At 33.7% G+C, this 12268-nt stretch overlaps 1 protein-coding gene across 1 annotated transcript; it reads left to right on the plus strand.

Moving 5' to 3' along the window:
- The first annotated feature begins 231 nt into the window (after window positions 1-231).
- LOC149405163 (uncharacterized) lies at window positions 232-7668 on the plus strand. Its single transcript, XM_089607779.1, has 7 exons — window positions 232-308; window positions 1905-1911; window positions 2586-2852; window positions 2937-3029; window positions 3102-3206; window positions 3270-3458; window positions 7627-7668. Exons 1-7 carry the CDS (start codon window positions 232-234, stop codon window positions 7666-7668), a joined length of 780 nt encoding a protein of 259 aa, XP_089463905.1.
- Window positions 7669-12268: the final 4600 nt, after the last annotated feature.

The following is a 12268-nucleotide window of genomic DNA, read 5'->3' on the forward strand; positions in this document are numbered from 1 at the left end:
GGGATAAGAGTGATGATCGTGTTGTTGATGTCTTTCACGGACTTTCCCTTGTTCAGAATCGCTAAGCAGAACTTCACCACCAAGTCACCCACCACATTCCAGTACCTCTGGTAGAAGAGAGCCGGAAAGCCATCCGCCCCCGGCGCTTTAATCGCGTCCATATCAAACACCACCTGTTTCACCTCCTCACTCATGAAGGCCCGGAGAAGCCCCTCGTTCATGTCAGAGGTGATGGTAGGTGAAACAGTGTCGCCCACCTCTTCCAAGGCCTCGATCGAGGGCTGCATAGACGAGAAAATAGACGAAAAGTAAGAAGAAATAATTTTTTCAATACCATGCATACCTTCTATCCACGTCCCCTCCTCGTCCAGAAGCCCCTGAATAGAGTTCCTATTCCTTCTCGCAGATGCCTTGCGATGAAAAAAGGTCGTATTCTTATCACCACACTTCATCCACGTATTGGCTATTGATTTAGCTAAACAAATCTAAGCAAATTAGCTCTATTAAGTTAGTTGCTTAACTCACTACTAGAAATATGACATTTAGCGACGGAGTTATTAGCGACGACTTTATCGTCGCTAATTTGTCGTCGCTAATCACCCTTTTAGCGGCGATAAAGCCGTCGCTAATTATTTGGTGCCAAAACTTCTAAAGGTTGGCGGCAAAAATAATTAGCGACGAATTAATCGTCGCTAATTATTTATATTCGTCGCTAAGTTCGCGGGGAAACAATTAGCGACGGTATTATCGTCGCTAATAGTTTCGAATTAATATCGAATTTTAACGAAATTCAAAGAGGGAAAAATCCCCCCAAAATAATTTAAATGAAATGATTTAGCGACGATTGTATCGTCGCTAAATGTGTAAAAATCAATTAGCGATGAGAAAATCGTCGCTAAATTCCTGGTTTATGAACTGAAAATTTAAGTTGATTTAGCTACGAAATTTAAAGACATTTAGCGACGATTACATCGTCGCTAAATGTCTTTAAATACCAGATCGCGACCGAGACCCCTCATTCGCTCCCAAACCCTAAAATCCTCACTTCTCTCTCTCTCTCTCTCTCCTCCGCCGTGTGCCGCCCCGACGCAGTCGACGCCCCGGTAAGTCTCTCTCTCCTCACTTCTCTCTCCTCACATCTCTTTCTCTCCTCACAGTTTCTCATGTCTGCAGCTCCGCCGCCGACGCCGTCGCCGCTCCACCACCGACGCCGTCCTCGTCCTCGTCCGCCCCGGTCCGGCAGCTAGCGCTGCTCTTCCTCGTCCTCGTCCACCGTCCTCGTCGTCCACACGATCCCCGCCGGTAAGTTTTTTTTTTTTTTTTTTTTTTTTTTTTATAACTTTATATATATATATATTTATTAGTTATTTATATAATTAATATATTAGTTATATATATTAGTTATTTATATATATATATATATATAACTTTATATAAATAAATGGAATTGTATTAATTAGTATATAGTTATTTATATTAGGTAATTTAAATTATTTAAATTAGTTATAAATAAATGGAATTGTATGAAATTTAGGTAATTTAAATTATGTATAAAAATTAGTTATAAAAATTAGTTATATTAGGTAATATAAATTAGTTAAATTAGTTATAAAAATTGTGATATTATGCTTATTTTGGTGTTATAAATATTTATATATATATATATAAGTTATATTTTATATTATTACATAATTTAGGATTTAATTACGATATAATTTAGGATGTTTGATAATTTAAAATTGTAAATTAGGATTAGAGATTAATTATGTATATAAGTATAGTAGATTAGAGATTAATAAATTAGGAAATGTAATTTTGTTAATTACGATTAGAAAATTTAAAATGGTTTAAGTTTGTGTAGTTTATGTATGAATTAATGAATTAAAGGTAATTTAACGAATTAGTTTAAAGGTAATTACTAACCGATTCTCTAAAGGTAACAAACTTAAATTAATGAATTAGTTTAACGAAAATTAGGTAGTTTATGTGAAATTAATTAATTGGTTATGGATTGAAATTGAAATTGGATTTAATTTTTGTTAGAAATGACTAAAAATGTGAAATTAATTAGTTGTTTATAGATTTAAAAATGATCGAACCACTGAGGTTGGATTTATTGTTAGTTTTAGGATGTTTCTATGCAGGTTTTAAAGTTAAAGGCTGATGCCGGGTTGTTAAGTTTATAGGGGAGGTTCTGCCGAAATTTCGGTAGGATCGTATTTTGTTTTGAATTTCAGATGGCTGCGGCTACAGGAGCTGGAGGCAGCGGAGGCGGGGATGACTTCTTAGCCCGTCTCCCGAATTATTGCCAGTCGGCGCCCGTACGTGATGGCGTCGAAGAAGAAGACGAGCATATCGAACCGGCCGTGCGTGGGCCGATGGTCGGCCTTCGATCTGAGCGTGCACGGCGCCCCGGGGTGAAGGAAGTCGTCGTTTATAACGAGGAGTTTCAGTTGTTCTTGCAGCCAGAGCGCGAGATGGATCCGGATCTCGCGACGTTCGCGAACACGCTCGGGTTGGTCGTCCGAGACAAGATCTCGCCTACGGTCCCAAGGTGGATGAATGCGAACGTGGGGCCGGCGAAGGAGGCCGAGATCCGAGCAGCGATTCGAGATAAGTACGACATTCGAGTTGATGGTGATGCAACCGGGAAGAAGAAGGCGATTGTCGATGCGGCAATCATTCGAGACGCGAAGACTCGTCTTCGCGATTGGAGGCATACCTTGCGGTCATGGTTCGACATCGACTGCAAGAGCAGCATACAGGTGGCGCGGTCGCTGAAACCGAGGACCGTTAAGCTCGACACCGAATGGGAGACGCTGATACAACGATATACGAGCGATGAATTTAAGGTAATCAAATCATTTACGTTAAATATGTGTTTACCCTTTTATTAAACGATTTGTTCTTTACGTGTACGATTACTTATATTACAGGCCATTCAAGCGAAGAACAAGGCAAATCGCGCGAAGAAGAAGACGAAGACTCGACAGGGGACGATTGGGTTCTCGACCCACCGCATGAAGAATGTAAGTTTTATGTTTATATGATACATCAAATCGTTAAAATTATCTAACACTTGAAGTTTTGTTTACATGCAGAAGAGCGCCGAGACAGGCGCTTTCGAGAGCTTGTTTGCGAACTACAAGCGCCAACATCAGTCTGACAAGTCCGAGTGGCTGACTCCTGAAGCCTCCGCACGTTATGTAAGTTTACATTTATTTTTCTTATTTTTCGATTAATAGATACTAACTAGTTAATTATATCAGGATCGACTGGTCGCTAGGTTCAACACGTTGCGAGCGGAGGCTGAGCAACAAGGAGCGGACATCGATATTTCCGTCCTAGAGCAGCAGGCGATCCGCGATATTATGGGTTCGCGGGCTGATCACTTGACCGGCGTCGGACGTTTGGTGCCACAGGGAGCACGGATGGCGGCTGAAGTCTACGGTTCGGAGGTTGGGACGTCGCAACCAGGATATGTCTCGCAGGAGATGTTGACATCGACCATCGCCGCGTTCGCCGAGACAATACAGAGTCAGGTGCCCGGCCTCAACCTTAGCTCGTTCATGTCCCAATTTTCGCAGAGTTCGCAGCAGGCTCCGTCATCCCACAGCCAGCAGACTCCGACGGCCGGCGTCCACACTCCGACGGGCGGCCAGCAGAGGACTCCCGACGCCAGCCAGCAGACTCCGACGGGCGACGTCCACACTCCGACGGGCGGCCATCAAAGGACTCCCGACGCCAGCCAGCAGACGACGCCCGGCGGACCAAGTCAGTCTACTCCGACGCCGCAGCCTGCAGAACTTCAGCGCCAGCAAAAGAGCGTTTCACGTCGAGGAGGAGGAAAACGAGCGGCGGGACGACAAAACAAACGTCGCGAGTAGTTTTTATTTATTGATTTGGATAATATAATTTAGTTTTTATTTCTTGATTTGGATAATATAATTTAGTTTTTATTTCTTGATTTGGATAATATAATTTAGTTTTTATTTGATTTTTCATTTTAGAATTTCATAAAAAAAATAATTAACGACGAAAAAAATAAAAAATAATTATGAACGAAATTAGCGACGATTTTGTCGTCGCTAATTCACGCGGGAAATTTTCGCGCGTGAATTAGTCGTCGCTAATTTCCTGTTTCAAAATGGAAAAAAACTTCTCGTCACGACATTTAGGGACGACTTTCTTGTCGCTAATATCGTCGGTAATTATTTAGCGACGAAAAAATCGTCGCTAAATATATTTAGGCACGCACATTTAGCGACGATTATTATCGTCGCTAAAATCGTCGCTAAAGAGATTTAGCGACGATTATGGGGTTTTTAGCGACGAAAAAAATCGTCGGTAAATGTTGTATTTGTTGTAGTGACTATTTAGCTCTAGAAAAATCTATGTGGCAAATAAAGCTAATACATTTAGCTAAACCATTAAAGATGCTCTTAGCAACCTTTTTTTTTGCTTTTTTTTTTTGGGTCAAATTTTTTTTTGAAATCAGCATATTTTGGCTATTTTATTAAATTATGACAAATTTTGACTATTTTGTAAATTCACAACTTTAAATTAGCTATTTAGCTACATCAATTAGCATTATAATAAGGCATTTTTACTGTGATTGATTCTGATTTTAATTGTTATCTTATAAATATTTATTATGGATTATACCGGTAGTATTTTATTGATATATTACTAACATATGATATGGTATAACAAAATATATAAAAAAATAAATATTATTATATACATACCTACATAATATTTTAATCATATTTCATTTTATTATAATTTACAATTTTTATATATATGTTCATTACTTCATTTAACATATTTAAAATCCTATATGTTAATATAATTACTATACTATTATTGTATTGTTATTGATATTTTAAATTATAAATTTAATGCATAACATAGATACATGCATACTGGGTACGTCAAAAAAATATATTTCATGAGTAATAAAAAAAAATATTTATGCTAATACTTTCCTTGAACATGTGAAAGAAAAATTTATTGCAACTAGCTAATCTTCTTGTTTTTTTAAAAAATTATAGCCAAAATTTTATTTTATTAAGAAAATAGCATACTTTGTCGAAGTAAACTAAATTAATTAATAGTTAATTTAATTTACTTCGGCCTAGTGTGCTATTTTTTAATGAAATGAAATTTTGGCTATTTTTTTAAAAATAATAGTTTAATTTTCGGCCTATTGAGCTATTTTTTTAATAAAATGAAAATTTAACTATTTTTTAAAAAGATGGTGAAGAATTGAACTACTGATCAATAATAACATAAGGTCCATGTACACCATCTTGGCTCAAATCAAGAAAATGAAAATGAAAATGCAAGTTACAGGCGAACAACTTCTTCTTTGTGGAGAGGAACGGTCAAGTACGAAAAACGAAGAGAGCTGTATGAGTTACGATACTGACGAGAGGCGGTCGGAGGGGAGATAATCCTGAGAACAATACGATACTGATTTATAGATATTTTCTTACTTACCTTCTATGTTTTGGGAGATAATCTTGGTCTTGATTGGCTTCACAAACATGGCAATTGGTTCAAATCAAAATTTTGTTTCGGTTTTGGCTTCTCCTTTCCATAATAAATAAGAACTTCTTATAGGGATTATTCTTATAGAGGTTATTCTAAAACGATAAGAAAAGTTTATACCAAAATTTATCAATATCAATTTATTACAAAATATGACTATTGCTAAAGTGAAATTTCTCTCGGTCAACAATTACTTATGTAAAATGAAAATATGGAATTTTGATACAATAAAGGTTTGAATTATTGTCTTTAGAATTTATAAATTGCCAATAGAGAATAATAATATGTTGCTGAGATTGAATATAAGATTAAAGAATCGACGAAAATGAAGAAATTTGAATAAAGAAACGATAAGAAGAATGGAGCTCGATGTTATTGTTGGATGAAAGCCAAAATGAATTGCGTTAACATTGTATAATGATTTGATTATGTAACTTCTTTATCAACTTCATTAGTTTGAATTTGTACTTCGTGCTTCGAGTCGTGGTGGGCATGACCCATTTGACTATGCTTCTTGTCAATCATTCTTCTAGCATTTAATAGGCCCAACTCCTTGTTCAATGATCATTTGAATTTTTCAACAACAAGGACGAAGTTCTACACCATCAACTATAATAGAAAAAAGAGAAATTGTTGAGTATAAAAATATCATCTTTAATAATAATTTTATATTCATTTTTTCATTTAAAAATATATCTCAACTAAATCTCTCTCTCTCTCTCTCTCTCTCTCTCTCTCTCTCTCTCTCTCTCTCTCTCAATCGAAATTGAGAAACATCACAGAGGCGATGTTGGGTTCATTTTCGTTCTTCATGTTTATATTGTTCTTCATGTTGATTTTAGTATTCATTTTATTTTCTTTTTCTAGTTTTGGATCTAGGGATTTACATTATATATATATATATATATATATATGTATATTATGCGAAACTAAGTGTCATATATACAGAATTCGAGATTTAATTTGAAGAACTATTGGCATGTTTGTCAAAAAATTTATAGATGTCAATAAATCTTCAAAGAATTTGAGTATTCTTTTGAAAATTTATTGACATACTTGTCTATAAATTCTAAGATGTCAATAAATTTTCATCTCTAGGACTTGTAACATCCCGATCCCACTTTTCTTTGTATTACAGTAAAAATGAGTGGTTTAATGTGATGAGAGAGAAAATAAATGAAATGAGAAAAATAGAGAGAAAGAAAAAAAGTGTAAAAATGCATTTATATAAGATACAAGCAATAGCTTTGAAATAAAATTGTTAATGAATTTCGGTAAAATATTTTCTGAATGGATATAGTTTTGGAATAATCAAAGCCTTATATATGCTCAATTTATAGAAGATAATAATAAAAAAGTCTAATACATAGTAATGCATGACGGGATGGAACAAAAAGAAAATTATGGCCAGCGACATTATTTTCTAGTTATAGTTGGTTTTAGGAAGAATATTCCAAAAAGCTAGGCATTATAACAAAAAATATTAGAGCTAATAGCTGTAAAAATACCTAATATTTACTCAAAATGAAATATTTATATATACATTTTTTTCGCCGACAATAATACTTAAAATCTAACATAAGGTGGTATTATTGTAGGCGTAAAAAAAGAATGAGTAAATAAATATTGTTTGGGTGTTTGAGTAAATATTAAGTATTTTTGTCGTTATTAATTAAAATATTATTCCGTTCTTGCCAGTTTAAGTATTAAATGTCTGATGGTAGCAAGGATTTAGATGCCTTTTACAACATGTATGTAAAAAAAAAAAAAAAAAAAGTTTTAATATGTAAACGGTATCTAAATATTTTTATCTTTCCAATTTTTTTTTTCATTGTATCTACAACTATTTATTTTGTGTAACTTAACATTTACATCAATTTTATATAAATAAATAAAAATTGTTTTTTTTAAGAGAAACGAAAATTTATTAAAAAGAAAAGAAAGAAAGCTTCGTCTAGAACTAAGCAAAGTACAAGCTAGATAGCGCTAGGCCAATCTCGGGAGAGATTAGAAAGACTAAAACTGGAAAAGTCCGAATTAAGGGTAAAGATCCATAAGCCGATACTTCTGTAGATACTGTCCCAGAGGTCCTCGATCGATAAAACATTGTCGTAAAAAAATGCTTCAATTTCTCTGATTCAAAATACCCCAGCAACTCGCCAAAAAAGCTGTTATTGCCACCTGTTTCCATTTAAGAGATTTTCCAGGACTGTTAGACCAAATACACAGAGCTGCGAAAGTGTCAGGAGGAGCAGAACCGGAGTACAAACTGAGAGCCACTTTGGCCCATAACGATCTTGCTACAGGGCATGTGACAAAAATATGATCTCTGGATTCAAACGCAGCGAGACATAAAGAACAACAGGAAGGGCAGAGCGACTTGTAGGGATTTCGACGTTGGACAATGTCGGCAGTGCTGAGTTTGTCGCAAGAGAGAAGCCAGCTGAAAAATTGGACTTTGATAGGAACCTTAGCCTTCCAGATATACTCGTAAAAAGGAGAAACCTGGTCCGACTCCAGGGCGGAGAGGCCCTCAGTCAAGAATTTAACGGAGAAATCCTCGGAATCTGAGAGCCACACCCTCCTATCACGAATGCTTGGCCAAATGGAAACTGAATCTAGCTTGTGCATCAACTCGATTGCCTCCTCCGTCTCCCTTGTGGTCAGATTTCTCGCAAGTTTCGAATTCCACCTGACGTCTCCGGGATTAGAGGAGGAAGACGTAGAAAAGTGATTGACGGTGGCGTAGACAGATTGGGTAATGGGAGCGAGGCCGGAAAATTTAAACTCAAGAGGATCATCAAAGAGCCACGGATCTTTCCAAAAACGCACTACGGAGCCGTCTCTAATTGTCCAAGAAACTCGAGCAAAAAAATCTTCTGAAACCGAAAAGACAGATTTCCAAGGACTTCGGAAAGTAGCCTGAAAAGACAGATCAGGATCCCAACCATTCTCCATAGTGCCATGAATGCCATAAAAATTGTTACAACAAACATTATTACAACCATAATATATTGTGTTATAAACAAGTTGTATAATTATAGTTTATTAGTATTAGGTCGATCGAGTACAAATTGCCCGAACGAGTTGAATCTAAGATTTATTTTTATTCAATCTACTTTTCAATTTGTGATTACAAATTTACAATAGCTCACATTTTCTGTAAAATTGGCCATTTTAGGTCAAAAAGTTGTGGGAGCTCCTCTATAAACTGGTAAATGGTCCACAATAAAAGAAAAAAAGTCAACCCCATTCGGCAAATTAAAACATGAAGTAAGAAGATGAAAAGTGAGAACATTAGGAATACGTAAATGTGTGTCAACTTCATATCTAAGCAATTCTTACACTTTTACTTAATTGCCCACACAGATCCAATTAGTACATAATTTTTTTAGGACAAATAAAACTCAGGGACCCATGAAGTTATGCAGTACTTTATGATATCTGATCTACTTTTAAATATATATATTTTTTCCCTAAAAAATAATTAATTAAATCGAGTACGTCAAAATTTAAAGATACTCCATACACTCATAAAAATGGTTGAGAGCAACAGCTTCAATGGATTCAAATCATGCATATATAATATTCACTTCTTCAGTTTCTTCTTCTTCTTCTTCTTCTTCTTCTTCTTCTTCTTCTTCTTCTTCTTCTTCTTCTTCTTCTTCTTCTTCTTTTTTTCATGTAGATTACAGTGTTCTAGTGTTCTGTTCAAGTGGAGATTTTGGAGAAAATTAATTTATAGGACTAGAGATATTCTATTTTATTGAAACCTTAAATTCACCTCAACATAATAATAACAAGCACTAGTAGAAAAAGAGCTCGTTCAAAATCCGCCATTATTAAAGAGTTTTTGTGTCGCTTTTTGAGTGCTACGAAAGCAGGCGCCACTAAAAAATTATAATGGGGTTTGATAAAAAAAAAACGTCATTAAATATGTCTACGAGGATTGCCACACGTTCAACTTTTGAGCGCCATTAAAGTTATTGCCATGTAGCACATCTGAGGTGTCACAATTGTTTTAATGGCCCTTTGTAGCCAAGCGCCATAAAAGCTCCTATTATATTTTTTTAATTTCAAAATATTCGTAGCCAAATTCCTTCACCGAAATAACAAATAATAAAAAATAGCACATAAACACCTAAATAGTACCAATTACAGCAGCAAAATATACTAATTAAAATCACCAAAATAATACTTATACGTTCTACCATTTCCAATATTGAAGTAAATTTGTTACAACTAATATTTCTAATTATAACTTCAAAATTTATAACTTAATTTAAATAAAACACAAATTCTGTCGCCATTAAAGATTGGCATTTGTAAGCTAGCTAGCGCCATACAAGCAACTGAACACTAATCAATTAGCTCTCACCGAATTTTATTACATGATTTTTCAAAGGCTGCCCTAAAAAATAAATAGAAAGAGTGGAAAAAAACCCTGATTCTTGCTAACCGACTGGAGCAAAACATTCAAATAAAGTTTCATATGACAACATACATGATAAAGATATGTGTTACAAATAGCTATTTACATACAAGAGAACTCAATGATTTTGCAAAAGAGCTTGATAAATTTCTGTAATTAATGACCTTGCCACCGACAATTCTTCAAACTCCATCATCGCCTTTTCCATCTTCACCGGCGAAAGTTGTGGTCAAGTTTGAGAAATACACTATAAAACTAAATTTATACAATCAAAACATGGCGTCTATTAACCATGATTTTTCACTAAGGCTCCGTTTGGAACCCGAAAAATATGAGAGAAAAGAAAATGGAAATCCCTCATATTTTACTTAGTTTGTTCGGATTGAGAAAAATAGGATGGAAAAAAAATATGATGGAAAATTAAAGGGAAAGTGTATAACTAAAATGAGGATTTCATTTTCCTTCGAAAATCAAATGGAAAATGAGAATCTCTCCAAATTTATCTATGGGGGGATCACATTTTTGTGTCTCGTCCAGGGACCGAGCCAGAAAAACTCAATAGGGGGCTTATTTGAAAAAAAAATATTTATAGGGGTTAATTAAAAAAAATTCATGGTAAAAATAAATTTTTTTATAAAAAAAAAGAGTCAAAAGAGTAAATTTTTAGGGTAAAAGATGTAAAACTTTTTTAAAATGAGCAAAAAATATAAATAAAAAATACTTGAGGGGGGGCTGATTGAAAAAATTCATGGTAAAAATGAATTTTTTTTTTAAAAAAAGGTCAAAAGTGTAAATTTTTAGGGTAAAAAATGTAAAACTTTTTAAAAATTGGCAAAAAATGTAAATAAAAAATTTAAGAGGGGCTAATTAAAAATATTTATGGTAAAAATGAATTTTTTTTTAAAAAAAAGGGTCAAAACTGTAAATTTTTAGGGTAAAAATGTAAAACTTTTTAAAAATGGACAAAAAATGTAAATAAAAAAATTTAAGGGGGCTAATTAAAAAAAATTCATGGTAAAAATGAAATTTTTTTTTTAAAAAAGTGGGTCAAAAGTGTAATTTTTAGGGTAAAAATTGTAAAACTTTTTAAAAATGGGCAAAAAATGTAAATAAAAAAATTGAGGGTTCCAGCCCACCCTGGACCTGAGTTAGCTCCGTCCCTGGTCTCATCGTTACTTAACCGTTAATTTTCTCTCATTTTTTTCATGACTTCCAAACACAATTAGAATTTTGACTTTTTCGATTATTTTCTCTCACATTTTCATTTTCTCTATTATTTTCATTTTCTCTCTTATTTTCCGGGTTCCAAACGGAGCCTAAAGGTTTTGAGTTTTTGTTACAAGTGACAACTTTTATCTCTTAATAAACAAAATCAATACATTAATTTAGACATGTCCCCATCTTCAATCGGAATCAACAATGTTATGATTTAAGTCTTCCTACTGTATTTTTGGAGACTAAGTACACAACTGATAATACGCACAGCAGAACCATATACTAGACTTATTTTTTTTTTTTTTTTTATCAAATTGTAAAAACATTCTAAATAAATATTTGGACTTGGTGTTTTTAGTTATTTATTTCCTTTTGATTCATTTACAGTACATTTTTTTGAACTTAGTAGATCTCATAAATAGAAAATGATAAATATACACCATTTGTGGACTTAGAAATTTCATTGAATTTCTTCCGATAGCATTTAAGTATAACAACAAGTTTATTTAGAGTCGTTGCCCTTTTAAATATATTTTTCAAATTTTTTGAGTCTAATGAAATACGATAAATCCAATAAATTATAATAAATTTTAATAACTACTAATGAAACTCAAAGAAATTCATATTGTTAAAAATAAATATAAAAATGTTTTTCTAAAAAAAACGCTTAAAATTCAAATTTTATAACTTTACAGTTACTAATTATAATGTCTAAATTAAAAGAGAAATTTTCCTTGCAAATCGCTTTTATTTTTAATTTTATAAACTATCCATAAAAAAAAAAAAAAAAAGAGAAGATTTTGGAAACCCCTCTAAGTTGAGGAGGCTAAAAATACAACATCTAACTAAAAAAGACAAATAATGAAACGTGATCATCATCACCAAAAATTAGTGTTTTCTTTATTATCACAATATTTAGCTACAAAACCATGATCTCTCTCTCTCTCTCTCGCTCTCTCTCTCAACGCGTATACAACTTCCAAGCAAAGTCAAGTCAATAACTGTTATTTTTCTTTTGCAGCACTTGCAAAAAAAAAAAAAAAAAAAAAAATCAGGCAGCCAACCAAT

Source organism: Urtica dioica, chromosome 2 (assembly GCF_054948205.1).
Source record: "Urtica dioica subsp. dioica isolate 48M chromosome 2, U.dioica_male_clone48M_v1_H2, whole genome shotgun sequence".
Lineage (NCBI taxonomy): Eukaryota > Viridiplantae > Streptophyta > Magnoliopsida > Rosales > Urticaceae > Urtica > Urtica dioica.

Bases quoted from the DNA above. Each gene is read 5' to 3' on its own strand.
- LOC149405163 (XM_089607779.1), top strand. From the start codon at position 232: ATGGTAGGTGAAACAGTGTCGCCCACCTCTTCCAAGGCCTCGATCGAG. The intron at 2,853-2,936 runs GTAATCAAATCA...CTTATATTACAG, and splicing joins ATACGAGCGATGAATTTAAG to GCCATTCAAGCGAAGAACAA. The intron at 3,030-3,101 runs GTAAGTTTTATG...GTTTACATGCAG, and splicing joins CGACCCACCGCATGAAGAAT to AAGAGCGCCGAGACAGGCGC.